This window comes from Cervus elaphus, chromosome 18 (genome assembly GCF_910594005.1).
Source record: "Cervus elaphus chromosome 18, mCerEla1.1, whole genome shotgun sequence".
Classification (NCBI taxonomy): Eukaryota; Metazoa; Chordata; class Mammalia; order Artiodactyla; family Cervidae; genus Cervus; species Cervus elaphus.
Window position 1 is genome coordinate 58,887,448 of NC_057832.1, and position 21,776 is coordinate 58,909,223.

Here is a 21,776-nt window from a genome sequence, read left to right on the forward strand (position 1 = left end):
CCAGAAATATTGTCATGTCATATTTCTAGTTCTTAACTCCCAAGTGAAGTTTACTCTTTCATTTTTTCAGAAGTGAGTTGGTTAATTTCTTGGGTAGTAATTCAATTTCAGTATCAAGTATCAGTATCAAGAAAATATATTACCTTATGGTGTGAAAATGCATTTTGGAAAGAACAAGGAATGCTTTTGATTCCAACTTAAAATTTTTACTATCAGCTCAGCGTCTAAGTTTTACGATCAAATGCTTTTCTTTTATCTAATAAGGAGTCTAGTTATTCTAATATTGAGCAATTTCAAAGAAAATATTGATAAAAGAAAGTGGTATAATGAACAAGGATGAAAACCATGCGGATAAGAGAGGGAGGAACTACCAGAGAGAAATCAAAAGAAAATAAATGAACACTTCTGCTTAGAGGACATGCCGGAAGTGATTTCTAAACCTGTGACCCTTAACCCCAGGATTCCAGGTGAAAGTTCTTTCTGGATGTAGCACTCTTCTGGAAGGGAACTTTTTGCAATTTATCAATTATCCCCTTTAAGGACCTTTGCAGAAAAGATTTTCTCTGCCCTGTTTTGCCTTATATTTAGATCCAATTTGGAAAGTGAAGCAATTAAAGCGCTTTCATTTAGGAGGCTGCCATTTTAAAAAATGAACTCTGATCTGTAACCCTCAAACTAGATATTCATCTTCCAGAATTTCGAGTCCAGGATTTGGTTGTGATTTGCTTTTACTTCTTTGAAACATAGCTTGAATGCCTCCATTTGATTTTGTGCTTTCAACACATTTTTGGGATCTGGAGATTTGGGAAAGCCTACACCATATGGTCTTGATAAGGTGATAGATTTTCACATCCGAGGAATTGGCAGGAAAGGGTAGCAATCGAAACCAATGTGGGGAGGGAAAATGAAGAGTTTGGGCCTAACTCACTCATGAGATACCTTCTGAGACTTTATAATTCCCATAAAATCACTTTTTAGGCAAGCTTTTGTTCTGTCTTGTTCTTTGGTGTGTGTCCTCACTTTGTCCTTGTTCAGTCTGGAAGTTGTGTCTGACACTTTTGCGGTCTCATGGACTGTAACCTGCCAGGCTCCTAGGTCCATCGGTTTTCCAGGGAAGAATACTGGAGCGGGTGGCCATTTCCTTCTCCAGGGGATCCTCCCAATGCAGGGATCAAACCCGCCTCTCCTGTGGCTCAATTGACAGGCAGATTCTTTACCATTGAGCCACTGGAAGCCCTACGTGTCCCCACTACATGGGGATAATTCTTTTAAATTCTCTTAAGAGTAGAGAGCTGTCTTTTACAAGCAATGACACAACATTTCTTGGTTAGCCTGCTTTCACCTTTTTGGAAAGAGATTGCATAGATAGGTCCAGCTGAGGGGGCCGGTAACGCAATAATTGGTAGTAGCAGACATTCTGATCGGGAATTTGATGGTTTTGGAGAATGAGAAGCAAACAAAGGCAGGCATATAAACCAAATGAGTAAAAACGTCCTGGCGGTACTGTTGGGGGGGGGGGGGAATTTTTTTTTAAAGAAAAAATGAAAAGGGTGCCTTATGTGATTTCTAGACGTGGCCTTGAGGGAACTGAAGAGAAGGGCCTTCCTTGCTCTGATAGAGAATTCGGATTCGGGAGGCCGGACATTTAATCCGTATGTCTTTGCACCGCCACCTCCGTGGGGCCGTGTCAGGATAATCAGCTCCTGGGCTCTTTCTTCACCTCGCCCCGGGGCTTTGACTGTCCTATTTGCGCTCGGGGCCTCACCCCGGCCTGGGCATGTGCCCAGTTCTCGTACCTCGACGAGCGGCGGATGGTTGCCGGCCGGGCCCGGGCGGCGCGCCGGCGCGCAGCGGGTTAAGGCGGCGGGGGCGGCGGCTAGGGGCGGAGGGAGCGCGGCGGCGGCGGCGGCGGCCCGGCTGCGAGCGCCCGCGTCCCCGGACCGCCGCGGGTTAAGCGCCGCCCGCGCCGGGAGGGCTGAACCTGGAGCCGCCGCTCCGAGCTCGCCTTCGGATCCGCTAGAGCAGGAAGATGGCGACGGACGGCGCGAGCTGCGAGCCCGACTTCTCCCGCGCCCCGGAGGACGCGGCCGGGGCCCCGGCGGAGGCGGCGGTAATCGAGGTCCCAGGGTGGGCACGCGATGCCGGGCTGGGCGCCCCCCGGGGCGCTCCGCACGCCCGGGCGCTTCCCGGTGCCCTCTCCTCGGAGTGCCCCCTCTACGGGGTCGCCTCATCCCCGGAGGCCGGGGCGAGGCGGTCGTCTGGTCTGGGGATCTCGTTTGCCCTCTGCGCGCCTCGCGGGTCGCAACCCTGGTCTGCCCGGGTCTCCGGGCTCCAGGCGTGCGTCCTGTGCGGCCCCTGCACGCGCCCCTCTGCGGCGGTCGGGTTTGGCCAGGGGCGCGGGCAGGGGTGTGTTTCCTGGCGAACTTGACCCCCTATTGTTCGCCTCTGGCTGCTCGCGTGCTTGTGGACGCGTGTCTCGGGGGTGCCTGGCACCCCTCCGCGGACCCGGAAAGCTGCGTGGGGGAGGTGGGTCGGCGCCGATCCGCTGTCGGGATGCCCATTGTGTGTGTGTATGTGTGTTGTGTATGTATGTACGTGTGTGTTGTGTGTATTTCCGTGCCTGAGGCCCCCTGGGAGCGGCCCCATGCCCAGCTGTGGGCGCTGCTGCCGCTGAGCGCGGGCGCTTGGGTCCTAGCTGCCTGCTGCCCCATCACTTGGTGATGGTTGGTGTTGAGGCGGGCGAGATGTCCTCGTTCTTCTCAAGATCCCGGCGGGTTTGAGGCGCAGCACCTGGTATCAACACATTGTTCTCCGCTGGGATCTAGAAGCCAAGTGAGCTTCCATCTCTTGCTGGCCCCTCCTTTCACCCCCAGAATACCCAGTGCAGAGAGGCTCAACGGTTAGTTTCCAGCCCCTACCTTGGGGGAAGGCCAGTCGCACAATACCTGCGTGAAAATGTTTTCGGGGTTTGGGAAACAGCTCCGGAGGAGCTGCAAGGATCTGCAAAGGAAGGCAGCTCTGGGAGCGTCTTCCAACCTTGGCGGGATCCCATGAGCCAAGCGTGGACGCCCTGGCGTTTTTCCCACCCGTGACCTGACCAGTGTCCGTGAAGGAGTAGCGGAGGGCATGGCCAGGTGTGAATATCCAGGGCTGCCTTAACTTCCTACCCCTCTGTTTGGAGATACGGCTTTCTGGAGAGGTGAAGGAGAGAGGTGGAGGAAAGCTACTTGGCCATGTGAAGAGCTGAGCCTGGGAAGGAAAAGAGAAACAGGGAGGGAAGGAAACACTGAGGCGGAGGGCTGCTGTTTTCCACTTGTGAAACTGGCAAGTTTTGATTTGAAACTTTTAGGGGAAATTTATGGCTCATTCTTTACATAGAAAATGTCTTAAGATTTCTTATGAAACCTACCGACTTGTGATGCAGGAAATCAGTTCCCCTGTGTAAGGTACTATAAAGAAGCTAGCTGTTAAGACAACAAACCTGTCTGAGAAGTTGACATGATTGGGTACCTTTATCCCCAAGAGATGGTAAGGGGAGGGGATTGAGGGAAAAGAAAGAGGTGTGTTTCTTGTTTCCCAGAAAGGTTGAATTTGTTTGCTTAATTGACTTAAAGTGGGTTTCTTTCTATACACTCTGTTTTAATCATCAAATAATTAAACAAAAACAGCTGAGTTATGGTCAGTAGCTTCCTACTACCAAATAGTAGCTACCAAATAGTTTTATTTGGTGTGATTACAAACAGAGCTTTAGTCACAAGCAGATTTTTGTATTAGGAAGGTCAGTGTTCCCTTTCTGCTGTTTAAATTTTCAGGAGTCTGATATTTTAACTGCTTAGAGGTTTGATCATTTCATCCTGGTGGATTAGAATAGCCATGAAAAACCTGTGAAAGTGAAACTCCTTTGTTATTTCCATAGACTCCTATAGGGTTCTGAGGAGATGCAGTAAGAATTCTTAATCTAATATTTTAAAAATGTTTGGTATTTAGTGAAATTTTAATGATGGCTTCATATGTGGTAAACTGAAGTAACGTACAATCTGCCTATAGCTGCCTCTTGATCTATGGACTGATTTTTTAATTAAAGAAAAGCTAGGTTAAAGAATATTTGTCATTATAATTGCCTCTAGTCTAATGATTAAAATTTAAAGGCATGATTATGCATTTTAGGTTTATGGCAACTGAGGACTTAATTATTTTAGTGGGTGATTCTTTTTTGAATTTTTGAAATTTATTTTAAGTTGGTTTACGTATTATGCATTTTACATGTATATTTGGCAGTAATGAGCCAACAGAGACCCAAGCGGTAGGCTATTTTTGAAAGTGAATGTTTTCATTAAGTTTTGACTATTTAGATTGTTGCTTAGAGACAAGTTTAATTTATAGTTTTCAGCTTAATATGATTTTCAGTGGAGTATTTTAAATTTAGTTGTGGTCCTCATTCTTAGCTGTTTAAATCCTGAGAGCATCCGAAGTATAAGGCTAAGGTAACAACTACATTTTTCAGTAGGATCATATTAATAGTGTTTGCTGTGAACCGTGCTGGAGACTTGGATTGTTTTCAGCATCTTAGCCGAATGTGATGACTCTTTGACTATATTGCTATTCCTACTCCAAAACTAACTCCTAATGGATAAGGCAGTATGGAAGACAGGAATCTTCCTGCCTTTAATTGTCACCGAAGAATTTAAGAGTAAAAGGAAAACACAGATCTTTTTAGAGCTATGTTTGGGAACTGGACCAACATTCTTGTTCTTCTAGGCTTTTCTGGAGCAGTTAATACACAAAATTTTGTTGTCATGGTGATAGTGACAAGAAAAAACTTGGACAATGATTTTGTTAAGAATGCACAATAGTGATGTTAAACAAATTAACAGCCAGCACCTTGAAAATTGTGTTCCCGGGTGACAATATTGAATATAAACCCAATAGAAAGAACTTTTAAAGCCAATTTTGCTAAGCTTTCTTTAAAAATTATAGTTATGTGGCAGCTATAGAGTTTTGAGAATTTCAAGGTAATTAGGTAACAGATTTTCTGGATTTAACACACATTACCAAACACATACAGAGATGGAGATACTGTAACACCTTTGCTGTTCTAAAGTAGAACATTGCAGTGGTAGAAACTCACAGGCACTCAAGGAATCAAATCAAAGACCATGGGGTCATGAGAGCCACAAAAAAACTGCAGCAAGAACCTGGGGAAAGAGTCACAGGGAGGATTCCTGGTGGAAAGATCTGAAAGCATTCCACAGAAGGATGGAGGACTTGGACAGGAAGACTGCAGGTAGCACTGTGCAGGTATGACGGGTCTCCAGGATTCCTTGAGAGGAGGCCTGGGACAAAGACGAGCATAGAGGTTTCAGTCTCAACTATGTGCTTTAGAAAAACCGCTTAGAAGTTGAAAAAAAAAATGTACGAAACTATTCCCCAAGTAAGAATATATGTGATTTTATCATGATGGTGCTTTGTTTCTTCTTGAAAAGGTTGTATATTTCTATTTGCATCTGTGTGTTGGACTTCATTATTGTTGTCATTGTTATATTTCTCACAGGAGTAACTTAGTTAAGAGAAAAATATTTGTCCTCTTCTGTGATTGAATCCATGTGCCTAGATTCCCACTTGGTCTTATCCTCTTGTGCGTCACATAACTTTATGAGGTGAGAAATGTTTCAGAGACTTAGTTCTTAGCCATATACAGATATCTGCTGTTGATCATATGGACAGCAAGGCTCTCACTGGGAGAGAGCGGCCTCCTTCCTCAAGGAGAGCGGTGTGGATTTTGTTTGAAGCAGAGGTTTCTTAGTACAGTTCCAGGCACGTGGTAGATTGTTGTTGTTCAGTCACTCAGTTTTGTCTCTTTGGATCTCAGACTCCTAAGGACTGAAGCAAACCAGGCTTCTCTGTCCTTCACTGTCTCCCAGAGTTTGCTCATACTCATGTCCATTGAGTCGGTGATGCCATCCAACCATCTCATCCTCTGTCATCCCCTTCTCCTCCTGCCTTCAGTCTTTCCCAACATCAGTGTCTTTTCCAATGAGTTGGCTCTTAGCTTCAGGTGGCCAAAGTATTAGAACTTCAGCATCAGTCCTTCCAATGAATGAATATTCAGGGTTGATTCCCTTTAGGACTGACTGGTTTGATCTCCGTGCTGCGCAAGGGATCCTCAAGAGTCTTCTCCAGCACCACAGTTTGAAAACATCAATTCTTCAGCACTCAGCATTCTTTATGGTCCAACTCTCACATCCGTACATGACTCTGTGGTACATGATAGATATTCCACCAATATTTATTGAATAAAGAAAGTGAACACTCATCAAGAGCCTGGGTCATAATCCTTAATGTTGATGGACTAACTAGAAATTTTACTTCATGTGTTACCAGATTGTAATGAAGCCGTTGGCCTGTGATTTGTAGTAATGATAGATCTCTTCTTGTTTCTTCTTCTTCTGATTCTTGTGGTTGTTGGTTTTCATTTTATATTGTTCCCTTCTAAACTGCTTTTCTCAATGATATTTCAGCTGCTTTACAGATTTTTTTTTTTAATTAAATTTCCAACATGGTTAGTTTTCCCTTTAGATTTTTCCCTCATCAGAACAATGATTGAGGCTGGGGATGTGGTGGTGGAGGGGTGGAAAGTGCACCCCTCCCATCCTGAATTCTTCTAATAATAGAGTCAAGGCCACATCACCCACTAGGGGGTGTGGAGGGGGAGGATGGTTGAGAAGGGGTCAAGAGAGATGCTGGAAAGCTTGGAAACAGGAAAAGGGAGTAGAAGGAAAGATTGGGCAGGAAGGACATTTGGAATTGTCTGCAGATGTCCACAAGTGTGGGACTAGAATTCAAATTTGAATGTGCCCAGGAAGGTTGGTGCCAGTTTCTCTCCCTTCTCCCCCTGCGTACTTTACCACCTAGGCATATCTGAGCATTGCTTTAGAAGGCGGCTTTTCTTTGAATACGCTTGGTTGTATTCTCTGTTGGAGCTCCTGTGCAGGACTTATATTATGTGGAAAAGGAAACTTGTCTTTGACGATTAGGTAAAGAAATGGAGAACAGTTACAAGAGAGATGATGATGATGACATTGATAGCAGAGGATTTTTAAAATTTTACTTTGTTAAAATAACTTGCACAAAAATAACAGAATCATACTAGTGCTGTGCACAGTGTGGTCCCATCCATGTATAAATCTCAATTTTAGGAAAAAAAAAAATTGGGGCTTGCTTGGTGGCACTAGTAAAGAACCCACTAATGCAGGAGGGAAAAAAGTGTTCTCTTGAAGTAAATTGTTAATAAATAACCAAACACGTTGAACATGAATTTAAAATGTTATTATAGTAAGTGCAGTGGAGCCAAGTTAACGTTGCTATGTGGAATGGATACTTGTTTGCAGATGATTTGATTCTGACATTTTTATATTTCATTGAAAAGGCAACAATGTGATGCCAAAGGCCTGAGTTCTTCTACAGAAGAGTTTTGTCACTGTAAGAAAGTTCATTTAGTTGTCCATGTCTTAGCTCTTCACTTAAAAATCAGCGTGCTGACATTTGCCACCTGCAGATAATTGAAGTGATAGTCTTCCATGCATTCTAAGCTTCATAAAGGAAAGTTACTGGATCTGGGTGCCAGCTCACATGTGAAAATGATCCATGTCACATGTGAGGTGTTGTTAATATTGAAAAAAAATGGGTTACGATGGAAATAGATGTTTGTTTTATCTGAGATGTGGTCCTTCTTTTCCAGAGTTAAAATGGAGGTTAGAGGAGTTGTGAAAGGGGGAGAAGGGAAGGGAGGTAACCGTCCTTAATTATGAAACGCTGCTGCCCCTGGCTGAGCCATATTTGTGCTTTTCATTCCCCTTTTCTCCTACTTAAAATTAATTACATCCATTACCAGGTTTCCTTCCTGACAGTCTGTTCACTTGTTGGTTTTACTTCCTTCTAATACATGGAGTTGCTTGTCTTGCATGGCAGATCCCCGGCGGCATGGTTGATTTGAGGTGCATGGCCATGGAGAGCTGAGCCCAAGTTCTCAGCATGTGGCTTTAAAGGCGCATGCCAAGTTGCCCTACTTTAGGTTACTGTAAATGATTTTTGGAAAATGAATGAAAATGACCTATCAGTTACTTAGTTGCCCCTAGAGTGAGCCATCACGTTGTATCTTAGTAAGATTGGTGTATCGGTTAACACGTCATTTTACATGCTTTGTGTTTTTATACTGAGCAAAAGAGGCATTTTCATACCAAAAGTGGGAGGCATGTATGTTAAGTAAAATCATTCAAAGATGTAATTGCTCTTGCTGTCCTGACACATCTAGTAGAGGTGAGAAAATGGAGAGTTAATATGGATAAGTAAGTATAAAAAAGTGAAGATACACATGAAGCAGGGCATGATTACTTGTAAATAAACTAACAGAATAGACTCTTAAGGCTGAATTGAGAGTGAGAGACTTCTGAGTCTAAAAGACCTAAGGAAGGGAGATTTGAGCTGTGTCCTGAAGAAAATGGGATTCAGATAAATTAGAGGAGAAAGGAGGACTAGGAAGAACAAGATCAGAAGTGTGCAACTCTGATCAGGAATACTCTTACCTCCCTATAGAAAGAAATCAGAAGGAATAATCTCAAAGCAAGACATAACTGCAGAAATATAGTTTTAGACCATGAACACATGTACTTTTCATCATGAAAATCCTTATAATTGGCTATCCATTTTAAAAAGAGTGGAAATGTTCTCTGTACCTGGATTTAATTTTTCCATGTTAATGATAGTTTTCAAATTTTGATTTTTCTCCTTGAAGTCTCAATATGAGTTTCATTGCTTTGCTCCTCTTTACAACCTTTTAAATTCATTCCCAAAGCATAAATCTTGCTTACACGAAAAGTTCTAAATGCATTATTAATTATTAGTCAAAGTGAAAGTGAAGGTCACTCAGTTGTGCCTGACTCTTTGCGAGCCCATGGGCCTATACAGCCCATGGAATTCTCCAGGCCAGCATACTGGAGTGGGTAGTCTTTCCCTTCTCCAGGGGATCTTCCCAACCCAGGGATCGAACCCAGGTCTCCCACATTGCAGGTGGATTCTTTACCAGCTGAGCCACAAGGGAAGCCCACTATTAAACTGGCAGGAAAACATATTTCTGTACCTTCTAAGCAAAGAGGCAAAAATCAATTTTTCTTCAAATATTTCTCAAAGGCTTCAGGGAATGACCTAAATTTCCTCAGCCCAATAATCCAGTTACTCTGATGGTATGTGAAATGAGGGCATTTGGGGGCTGGAAGAGATTTCAGAGATCACTTCGTACAGCTTTCTCATTTTACTGCTGAGAAACCTGAGATCCAAAGAGATGAGGTAACGTTCTTTCAATCCATCTGCTTTCTCAGACACCCCTCCTCCCTCCCTTGTAAATTCATTGATCAAATGTAGGCACAGCCCACTAGATTTGAAATGGAGATGCTCTTGGTATCTGAGAAGAGCCAGAGTGCATGTTTCGCTTTGTATCTGGTCACTAGATTATCACCATAGCTGATGCATATGGGCAAAGATCTGAAGGGTACTTTTGCCGCTGCGGCTCATAATCATAATAACTTCTAAAGGCTCTTTTGGTGCCTATCAATGTGCTGACCCCATTAATTCCTAAAGGGTCTTCTGGCCCTTTTGTGGCTCAGTGGGTTGAGAATCTGCCTGCAGTGCAAGAGACACAGAAGATGCGGATTCCATCCCCATCCCTGGGTTGGGAAGATCCCCTGGAGAAGGGAATGGCAACCCACTCCAGTATTTTTGCCTGGAGACTCCCCATGGACAGAGGAGCCTGGCGAGTTACAGTCCAATGGGTCGTAGAGAGTAGGACACGACTGAACGACCAAGTTTGAATTTCCTGTGTAAACAAAGCATTTAAATTTTTTTCTTTCAGGAAGAGTGTGAGAAGAGTGGTAGTGGGGGAAACTTGGTATTGGCCAGTGTTCAGATCTGGCAATTTAAGATGACAATTCAGCCAGCTTCTATTTTATCATCTTTCTTCCTTTTCCTTTTTTTTTGGAAGCTTGTAGGAGAATATTCAGGAGAATGCTGTCCTACACCTGCCCCAGATAAATTAAGGCGTTGCAGACTTTTGTGTTGAACAATAAGAGTTTGAGGTTGTGTCTCCTTTTCCATGTATGTATGTCCCAAAGAAATCTTTCTATCTGATGACCAGATTCAGGATTAGTTTAGGCTGCCTGTGCTGGATTTTCTAACTAGGTGTTAAGAAGTGCTTTTCCTAGGGTCCTTTTTCTGGCAAACATCAAACATGGTAGGCAGGAGAGTGGCCTGTGGAGTTGAAATCTACCAGATTTTTTTATTCCTTTTCTGTCTGAGTGCCTTGCCATCATTAAAAAAAAAAAAAACATGGGATTTGAATTTTTCCCTGTTAATTAGGAAAAGCTATTGCAGTGGTAATAAAGTTTAGTCTCTGAACATGTCTGCTCTGGTTTTTGGGTGACAAGGGCATGGGTATCATATTTGCTTAGGGACCTTTATGTAGATCCTGATTTTTTTATGTGAGTGTGGCATTTAGATCTATCCTGTCTTGTATCTTCTTTTGAAAATTAGGTTTTCAAGTTAGTTTTTTCAAATATTCCATGATTTATCACAAAAAAAATAGTAAATAGGATGAGAGGAAACTTTTGTAGGTGATAGATTTGTTTATGGCATAGATTGTGGTGAAGATTTTGTGGGTGTTTACTTACCTTCAAACCCATCAAATTGTATACATTAAATATGTACAGCATCTTTTATGTCAGTCACACCTCAAAGTAGTTTAAAGTACAATTTAAAATGATCATTTTACTCTTAAACCAAGAGACTTTAATAATTGCTTTTTCTGTATCTAAGTACTTTTGTACTATAAATGTGTCAGGTCAGATAAATGATACTTCATATGAGACAATAATAGAGTTTTTAATGAGATTTTTTTTTTTTTTTTTGGTTCTGGGCTTTGCTTTTCTAAAAATACCAAAATTCTTTGAATTTATTTGTGAAATACCCAGTCTAAGACCTATAACATAATTTCATATACTTTCTTTTACTCATATTTTGCCAGTTTAGGAGGTGAAAACGTCAAGTATTGGAGAATGACCATTTGAAAATATTCTTACAATATCTTTATTGTTGAAGGCCACAAATTAGAAGTGCCTTCAGTTTGGAAGCAAGGGTGAGAGGTAGAGGACAGAGAAGCAGGCAGATAGATGCACTATGTTTAAAATAATGCATCACTTAATAAATTAAGACAGATTTTTTTTAACATTCTCTGTAACAATTTATTGTTTAGCAAGAATCCTTGTAACACTGTTTCTTTAATAACTTCCTTTTTATCGATGGTAATACATTAAAAAGAATAGACGTGCTGGTTGCAGGTCACAGTGTTGTGATGTTGATGATGATGGAACCAGGGCAAGCTCTTCTGACTCTAATGTGAATCAAATTGTGGCAAAGTCTTTCATAATTTATTAGTTTTTAAAGTGGAGTGCTTTGCTTATGAAGCTTCGGGGAAACAAGGACAATAAAATATACAATTAATTAAAATCTTTAGAACCACCGGCAGCATTAATAAAACATTACCCTCTAAAGCACATAAGAATTGCAGCTTACTTTCCCATTGCAGTGGGAAAAACCAGGATAAATGAGTCTGTCTCTCATCATAGTCAATAAACTGAGTTTATTAGACTTGGGTTGGTAGATTTTCAAAGAAATAGGCTCATAGCCAATATCCCACTCCTCCCTTTTAAAACATTTGGGAGCTCTCAACTTTAATAATAACAACAATCACCTGCCTTTATTTAGCACTTACTTCATCGATACATTCTTTTTTTGAATTGAAGTGTAGTTAATTTCTACTGTACAGCAAAGTGATTCTGTTACACACACACATACACACACACACACACACACACACAAATGTGTGTGTGTTAGCCACTCAGTCATGTTCAACTCCTTGCAACCCCATGGACTGTAGCTTGCCAGGCTCCTCTGTCCATGGGGACTCTCCAGGTTGCCGTTCCCTCCTCCAGGGGATCTTCCTGCCTGACCCAGGGATTGAACCCAGGTCTTCTGCATTGCAGGCAAGTTCTTTACCATCTGAGGCACCAGGGAAGCCTATATGTGTATATATATGCACAATATGTAGGTGCATTGTATACATATGTATACAATCTTTTTTATATTCTTTTCTGTTGTACTTTTTCACAGGATATTGAATTAGTTCTCTCTGCTATACAGTTGGCCCTTGTTGTTTATCTGTTCTACATGTAATAGTTTACATCTGCTAATCCCAAACTCCCACTCTGTCTTTCCCCGAACCTGTTCTCTCTTGGCAACCTCAAAGTCTGTTTTGTAAGCCTGTGAATCTGGTTCTGTTTTGTAGATAGGTTTATTTGTGTCATATTTCAGATTCCATGTAGAAGTGATCTCATATGATGTTTGTCTTTCTCGTAGGATGACTGACGTCACTTAGTATCATAATCTGGTTGCATCCATGTTGCTACAGATGGTATTATTTCATTCTGTTCTATGGCTGAGTAATATTCCATTGTATACATTTGTACCATATCTTCTTTATTGATTCATCCAATGTCATAATGTCGTATCCAATGTCATAATGGACACTTAGGTTTCCATGTCTTAGCTATTGTGAATAGTGCTGCCGTGAACATAGGGGTGCATGTCATTGATACGTTGCTGTTTAATCCTCACAAGAACTTTGTGGGATAGATATTGGGATTTCTGTTATACCGATGAGAAAACAGACTCAGATAAGTTACAGAATGCTTCTCCAAATGTAGTCCATGGACCAAAACCACCAGCAGTAGCAGAAGCACATAGAAAGGCAAATTCACAGCCCCACCTCAGACTTTCTGAATCACACTTCAAGGATGAAGCCCAGCGGTCTGTGTTAACAAAGTCTCCAGGTGATTCTTCTGCTTGAATTTTGAGAATAACTGGGTTATAAAGCTTAAGTGACACCACTCAGTAATGGGAGCAGAATTTGAGCTCTAATACATTGGATTTTATTTTTCACAGTGAACATCTCTATGTTAACCTTCCAAGCAGAGGTCACCCAGAACTACCCATCCCGTAGGCTTGCTACAGGTTTTCTTTTCTCTTTTTCCCACCTTAGCCCCTGCCTTTCCGAATAACTGCTTTGTTGAATGTATGTGCAAAAAGAAACAATTTTAAGGGTACGATCCTTTAAAAATCTTATTCAGAGAACCAGTTAGCTCTTGTCTCTGTTCCCCTTTATACAATTATCTCCTTCCAGAAGGTTCTTTTGCAGCTGAGAAGTGACCAGTTCTGGTCGTACCTGTTTGGAAGTCCCTGGAGTCACTTATAGGCTCTGCTGTGTTTACTTGTTTGTCATCACAGTGATAGTATGGTGTCAGATACACAGTTGCTAAACTAGTTCTCATTGGCTTATTGATAGAATAGCCCTGTTTTCGTCTCTAGAATGTTGGCACCATGCTGGCAAAGGGTGCAGACAAGTCACAGTACTTGGTTGCAGTTTTGCCATTTCCTGGTTGTGTAATCTGGGTACATTATCTGACTCCTGAGTTGCGGTTTTCTAATTTGAAAAATAGAGGGAATGATAGAGATCTAACAGGTTAGATCTGTTCCTTCACGAGTTCTTTGGATGGTGACTGGGTTTGTCAAATGAGTCGTGACGGGAGGGAGCAGGGGGGCTGCATGTTTGGAGGGCGCTGGGGCTGTGAACTCACCCAGGCCCGGCGGTCAGCATGCTAACCCGTCCTCTCTCAGCTTCGTCTGTGAGATGGCTGTCAGGAGCCCTGCTTGTAAAAGCTGTTGTGAGGAAAGAGGGCAGAGCTGGCAACAAAAGAATGGGAAGCAAGGTGTGTCAGTGGGATGCGGTCATCAAGGAGGAAAGGTAGAGAAGAGCACGGGGCTGCATGGGCAGTGGGTGAGGATTATGACCCCCCAGGGCCATGGTGCCGTTGCCTCCTGGGATAACTGGTCTCTGGAAGAAGACTCACTCACTTCAGCCTCAGCTCCCTCTCAGGCTGGCCTTATGGAATGGCAGGAAGTCAGAGGCATCGTGTAAAAGCATTTGATAACCATACAGCGGGGCCTTCAGAAACACCTGACCAGCAGCCCAGATGACTCCATGAGGTGGCAGGCCTGGCCTCTTACAATCACATTGCCTGCGTGCATGAGTGTGTGTGTGTATGTGAACATGTGTGGTTGTGGGGGAAGCAAAGAGCATGTTCCTTCTAAAGGGACAGCTGCTCCTTGACTGTGACTTATTCCCCTGTGGGAATGTGAATCTGGGGTTACCCGGTCATCTGAGTTTGGAGAAGCCAGTGATCTGAAATTTTTGGTGACATCTTGAGATTTTCTTAGTGCTGACTGGAGAAAACAAAACACTTTGTGGCCCAAGTAACACACATCTGTGGGCCAGATTCGGCTGTAGCTGCTAGCCGGTGGCCTCTGCAGCAGAGTGTTCTATAAACATGACCTGTTATTATTGGATGTCTTGGAATTTATACTAACCTCCCAGGAGCCTTTATGTTGGGGCCCTTCTAGGAACACAGTCATGCTTTCTTTGCTACCCTCCTAACTTCTCCTCAACACAGACGGGGCCTGTTTTGATACAGACTCTAGGGACTTTAAATTTGTGTGGTATAATTTGAAGAGATCCTGAAGCCAGGTGGGCAGTCAGGCTGGGAAAATAGATCTCATTAGTGGAGAGACGTGGAATATTGTCTGTGTGGTTTTTACCTCTCCTTGTAAAAAGTGAACGTGTTAGTCACTCAATCATAGCCCACCAGGCTCCTCTGTCCATGGAATTCTCTAGGCAAGCATATTGGAGTGGGTAGCCATTCCCCTTTCTAGGGGATCTTCTGATTCAGGGCTCACACCCAGCTCTTCCTACGTTGCAGGCAAATTCTTTACTGTCTGAGCCGCCAGGGAAACCCCTCCTTGTAGAAGGTCAGAACCTACATTGTCTGCTGCTGAGTGGGGCCCCAGTGTCCCCTGGGTTTGTCGAGCCATTGGGATAAATGTGATCCACTGCATACCTTTATGAATCTTTTTCATTTTTTTAAATTTGTGTTACAGAAAAAAGAGTTTGATGTGGATACCCTCAGTAAATCAGAGCTTCGGATGCTCCTCAGTGTGATGGAAGGGGAGCTGGAGGCCAGAGACCTCGTCATCGAGGCCCTGCGGGTAAGAACCTTCTAGGGCTGAGTCCCATTTCTGTGTCATTTTCTTCTCTCAGATGGCCAATGGCAAAGCTATCGCTTCTTAATTTTTAAGTCATGTAGCTTTAAAATGTTATAATGTGCCCCTCCTTCTGAATACCAACCCATAACCTTGATAAGCCCTAACAAACCCTCAGGTTGGATGGACATTGAAAGAGAGAGAATGATTCTAAACTGTCCGATTTGAGGAACTTGAGAATTAAAACTCTGTAGCTTCTGAAATCATTTTATATTTCCCATATTTCTTTGATTAAAGACATAAGTTCTCAAGAAATTGATAGCTTGGTATCCTACATGTATGTGAGGCCAGTGAGGAAAAATTAAGGAATCATTTATAAAAGAAATTGCTGGTAGTAGAGGGTTTTTTCTTCCTATATAAGCTATAAATGATTTCTTATTTTCAGAAACTCTTGAGTTAAAAACTAAATCTTTATATATGCATATGTATCTTTAAATAGTTTTATTACTTTTTTCATCTGATCTTATAGTAATTTTTAACTTTTCATAATTTGTGAAGAATTATCTTCCAGTGTATTAGAATACCTCAACAAAGTTTTGTTTTCTTAAAAAAAATGTTTTTAAACTTTCTTGATGTAGAATTTTCTAATTGGTGATTCCCAAGATTAGGTTTGTAAGCCAAACTTGAGGGTTTTGTTTTTTCTGTTTTATATTTAATACTTTGTGTGTCATCAGGTGTGTCCTGATTCTTAGTCATTTAATCAAGAGGGGTATATTTATTATGCAGGAAGTATGGATGTATTTTTCCACCAGGAGATAGTTCCGTAAACTTTGTCTTCGGGAGTTTAACATGTGAAACTTTGTGGAATGTAAAAGCAGTGTTCCCCCATGTGGGTGCTAATGTGGTGGGGAAAGAGGTAAGAGAGGTGAATGATTAGACGTAATGGAGATGGTGCATGTGCTGAGAATCCAGTTGTGTGGGGAAAGGGGCAATAGTTCCTGAAGTAATGAATTCAGTCATTTTCACAGCCTGGAAATTGCTTTTCTGGGGATAATAATGATTCTTCAATCTGATGACAGAGGATGATGGCCTCAGGAAAAAATGGATTGTGGTTACAGCGACTTCATGCCAGTGATGAGTTGAGGGTGTTGAATTTTGAATGATAAGATTTGCTAAGTAAACCTGTGCACAGTTTGGTAGTGAGAGGTTTCCATCCTGTTTCACATTTGGAACATTTGTGTTGTTTTGTTGTTGTTCAGTCGCTAAGTCACATCCAATTCTTTGTAACCCTGTGGACTGCAGCACGTCAGGCTTCCCTGTCCTTCACCATCTCCCGGAGTTTGCTCAAACGCATGTTCATTGAGTCAGTGGTGCGATGCAACCGTCTCATCCTCTGTCGTCCCCTTCTCCTTCTGCCTTCAATCTTTCCCAGCATCAGGGTCTTTTCCAGAGTCAGCTCTTTGCATCAGGTGGCCAAAGGTTTGGAGCTTCAGCATCACTCTTTCCAGTGACTATTCAGGGTTGATTTCCTTTAGGATTGACTGGGTTGATCTCCTTGCAGTCCAGGGGACTCTCAGGAGTCTTGCATTGTTTGCCAGTGTGTATTTTCTTGAATGAACTTCGTGGGAGAAATGCTAAGGCAGTTCATCACTGAAGGCTTTGACTTTCAGCCCAAGGAGGGAATAAGGTAACAGTCACCTGTAAGACCAGTTGTGCAGCTTCTTGAGACCAAAGAGAGCTGAAGGCTTCAGTTCTCCCGCAGGTACTTCCCTTTCCCTCTCTAGTGCTCAGTCTCTCAATCGTGTCCGACTCTTCTATGACCCCATGGATGGTAGCCCACTAGGCTGCTCTGTCCATGGCATTTCCCAGGCAAGAATACTGGAGTGGGTTGCTGTTTCCTCCTCCATGGGATATTCTTGACCCAGGGATTTGAATGTGTGTCCCCTGCATCGCAGGCTGGTTCTTTACCACTGAGCCAACAGGGACGCCCCCGTCCCTCTCTTGTTTACCTGTAAAAGGCATCAGCACCAAGGCATTCCCCTCTGCTTACACCCATGTTGGAGTGTTTAGTAGAGTTTGTGTTTTTATGTGTCACCTTAGCAACCACATGTATTTATCTTTTAACTTAATTGCAATACTTTCAAACTTGTGCAGAGGTAAAGGCTTGTTAATGATCAGGGTTTGCCGAACTGTGAAATTTTTCATAGAATCAAAGGGTGCTGGAGCTGCAAGGAGCCTTAGATGGTATTCTAGGTCAGGGTTTGCATATCTGTCAGACCCAGTTTTTCATTTTTCATGAAATACTTTGTATTCCCCTTTTACTATGTCACAGTGAAATGTGTGCTAAATTGCGTATATAAGTGGGCTATGTTAAAAATAGCCAGTACATTGCCCTAATTGTGATATAAAGTGACAGGAAAGTAATTTATAATAAAATATTATTCATTTCCATATATAACTGCTGCATGACTATATTGGAAGACAAGATAAATTAGATGGGTGTTCCCACCTAGTCTCATGACATTGTCATGAATGCAGTCATTGCAAAAGAATCCTGATCCAGGCTTGCCATGTCATTGACTGGGATACAGGGAACAGATTTGCCATGGGTAAGGTGATTTCTCTGAAACAGTGAAGGGCACTTGGTAAAGTTCCAGACGAAAGCACACATTTACATGGGGGTTGACCATGAATAATTTAGTGTTCATTAAAGCTGAATTAAAACAACTTGTCTGTGTGTGGAAAGAAGATGCTCTGTGGGCTCAGATAGTCATCCTGAAGGTTCTAGTGAAAGGAATGACCACAGGGAAAGTTGTGGGGGACTTGGGACAGCTCCTGGATATGTGGCAGGCCCCTAGCCCTGCTTCGTGAGGACCACTCACTGTGACACTTTTCACCTATTTCAAGAATGCCTCCTCGGGTACTAGCCTGTAGAGCACCACCAGTCTCTCTGAGAAACTGGCTGTTACCAGCCTCTCTTTATATAGGCTCAGACAAAAAGGAAGTCCAAAGAAATTGTGGCTTACTTCAGGTTGAAAACGTGGCATGCTTAAACTTGGTGTGTTTGGAAATTCTCAAGGTTTTTTGTCACTTTTTAAAATTGGGAATTGTGATTGATTTGTGTAGATGATTGCATTTCTAGGAGTAGGTAATAATGTCATTTTCACATACCTGTTGTAGACTCACTATGGTGATTTACTGATTGACTATTCCCTTCGGGGCATTTGTTAGAACTGGTGAAACTAGTGAAATATTTACTTGGGTCCAGATGTGTCCTTTAGTTACCTTTTCTTTTCATAGCGGAGTATAAGTTAGTGACTGGCTAATGCCCCAGAAAGAAACTGGGAAGGAGAGAGAAAGTGAAACTTTCATTTTGTAAGAAATTTATTCCTAAATAAAAGGTCAAAATCTACTCAGTAATTATTCAGTTGGGAGAAATACATTTTGTTTAAAGATAAAGTCAAAAGTAATTTCTCTGAGAACAGTGAAGATTTTTTAATTAAATATATAAATTGTGATTTTTTTTTTAAGGTAGAAGGTGCCTAATTTGTACTCTGAACTTGAAGATTTAGAAATGATTCTGTTGTGAGGCATTAAAATTCTTTAGAATTTAACAAATGTTAAAAAGGTATTTCAGACTAAACTGTCCTATTTTACTTTTTTAATTGTGTTATCCTGATGGCTCTGGATAAGTTATGGTTAGGTTAAGATATGGTCAAGATATGGTCGTTATAAGATATGGTCAAGTTACCATAAAAGTTGCATAAATCATTGAATTAATTGCCTTAGACTTGTTAGGACAATCCATAAATACAATTTTGGGAGAAAGATGTTAGGAAATTGCAGTATGTATTTTGATACTTTTACTGTTTTCATATGTTTAAGGTAAAAACATTTTTTAATAAGCTTATGGCTTTATAACATGTAATATTCAACACATTAATTTTTATTGGGGGAAATTATATTTTAAAAAGCAATATTAATGGAAAATCTGAATTGCATAAAGCTGCTTAACTCTGAAATGTTATAATTTCATGACGTAAGAAATACTTTGTTTCTCAATGATTTCCCCCTCATTCACATAAAGTAGAAATAAATCATTGAAAAAATATATTCAATATCAAATCAAGTCTAAAGGAAAATACTTTGAATTTTAATAAAGAAGGTGCTCAGCAAGAAGCGTTTGTATTTTCTGAAAACCAAGATAGCACAGAGCCTTTTGAATAAAATTTAATTGAATATTCAAAATTTGAATCTACAACTTAGTCCAGAAATCGTTGTTCCAATGCTCAGTGTTTAGTTTGTGAAATCCTCTAGCCCTCACTTCATTTTTCCTGTCGCTACTGGTATTTTTACCAGCATCTTAGACAAACGCAGGGAGAAGAAAATGCTGCAATTACAAAATTTGAAGAGTGAAAATTGTGTGTGTGTTAGCCTGCTATCGTTAGCACGTGTGTGTTAGTCGCTCAGTGGTGTCCAGCTCTTTGCGATCCCATGGACTGTATCTAGCCAGGCTGCTCTGTCCGTAGAATTTTCCAGGCAAGAATACTGGAGTGGGTTGCCATGCCCTTCTCCAGGGGGTCTTTCCAACCCAGGGATCGAACCTGGGTCTCCTGCATTGCAGGCAGATTCTTTACCATCTGAGCCACTAGGGAAGTATGTTTATGTAAATATCATATCATTGAAGCAATGAATTCCTTGGGCAGGAATCTCCAGATATGCCTTCTTTTTCCACTTAGATTGGATAAATGAGAATTAACACTATTAACAGACAGAGCAGTTCTTCCTCTTAATCTATAGTCACTACAGAGTAACCACATCATCCAGATTTTCAGGTATTACTTGCACTGAAACTTTAAAAATTAGCCAGTTTAACATTTTCTTGGCTAGAAAGCATTTGTAGCCCTTAGATCATAGTGGATATCAGATTATAGAATTGACTTATGCAGGCTGCTGCCACAAAGGGACCTAAAGTATAATCGATTAAGTAAATGGTTCATTCCTCACCTGCAATTCTGCAGATGAATGATCTCTGCTGGAGAGACAGCTTTATGCTAGGGAGTCATTCAGCCACCCAGGTGATTTCTAGCTTACTGCTCTCCTTAGGGAATTAGCTTCCTCTGTATGGTTGAAACTTGGGCAAAGCCACCTCCACATCTCAACCTATGGCAAGGGGTAGGGGCAAGAGAGGAAATGAACAAGCAGCTTCCTCTAAGCAGTGCACACATGTGCATTAGTGAGAACTTTTGTAGACACAGGTAGCTGCATAGGAAACCAGAAAATGGCACTGGCCGGCTGCTTGCTAGTGCTGCGGAGGAAGGGAGAAGGTTAAGACGGCCTCTAACTACCCAATACAGGCTTCCTGTGTGGTTCAGTGGCAAAGAATCCACCTGCCAATACAGTAGACATGGGTTTGATCCCTGGGTCGGGAAGATCCCTTGGAAGAGGGCATGGCAACCCACTCCATTATTTTTGCTGGGAAAATCCCAAGGACAGAGGAGCCTGGTGGGCCACAGTCCGGAGGGTTGCAGAGTCGAGCACATTGGGCACAGCAACCCAACACAGCGCATTGTCTTGATTTTATGTTACCATGTACAGTGTCCTGGGGTACAGTACAAGAAGATCCTTCTCTTTCTACTTCCCTCTGTAAATATTTGTTGAGTGCCTCCTATGTATAAGTGTGAACTGAATATCAGTGGAGCTTTATTACAATACCAAGATTGTGTTCACTTAGAGAATTCTTATATCTTGAGTTTATATAGTTCTGAGTAGTGTCATTTCGGCCTGAGTTATACTTTTGTCGGACTGTGACTCAGTATGTATATTGTCTAGAATATATCCCTTTTTGAAAACCTGGTCTTTCCATTGGGTTCAAAGCTCAATTAAAAAGCAGTTGTAATGGTTTTGCTCTAAAGCAGATATTTTCCACCTCAGTGCAGTTGACATTTGGGATCAGGTGATGGGGATGGGGGTTGCAGGGAGGAAGCTGTCTTCTGCATTCGAGGACGCTTCGTAGCCTCCCTGGCCTCTGTCTGCTCACTCGATGCCAGCGGCACCTCCCTAGTTGTGACAGACAAGAAGGTCTCCAAGTCACCCCTCCTTGGGAAACACTGCTATAAACTAAAACTGGTTGAGGAAATGCCAGTTTCAAAACTATATTTGCTAAAATAAATATAAGAACTTTAATGAGTCAAATATATTTTGTTATGATACAGGGATTTTCCTGGGAGACATTTTTTCTCAAAGCTAAATATTAATCTGAAAATGTCCATTTTAACAAATCTCATGACTCTTTCAAAACATACCAGATACTTTAAATTGCATTATAGTTTCTTAGGCAGAACTTAAATGTTTTATTTTTAAAATTCAAAAACCTTAATGGCCATCTGGTTCAGTGCTGGGATCTTTACATAGAACAAAGTCAGTCTTTTTAAATGAAAGCATTAAATAGAATAATGTTGCCACTCCTTTTGAAAGCAGCTACGCGTATACTACAGAGTATTGTGAGGATTGTCCTCAAATGACATGTCTGCTAAATAATGATAAAAGAACAACATTCTGGTTTCAGCTAAGTAAAA

General features: G+C 41.8%; 1 protein-coding gene across 1 annotated transcript in view; it reads left to right on the plus strand.

Moving 5' to 3' along the window:
* The first annotated feature begins 1,893 nt into the window (after positions 1 to 1,893).
* CTTNBP2 (cortactin binding protein 2) overlaps positions 1,894 to 21,776 on the plus strand; it is a 164,090-nt gene continuing 144,207 nt past the window's right edge. Inside the window, exons 1-2 of the mRNA XM_043871589.1 lie at positions 1,894 to 2,110; positions 15,097 to 15,204. Coding sequence (XP_043727524.1) covers positions 2,030 to 2,110; positions 15,097 to 15,204 — 189 coding nt within the window. The 5' untranslated portion in view covers positions 1,894 to 2,029. The remainder of the gene's footprint in view (positions 2,111 to 15,096; positions 15,205 to 21,776) is intronic.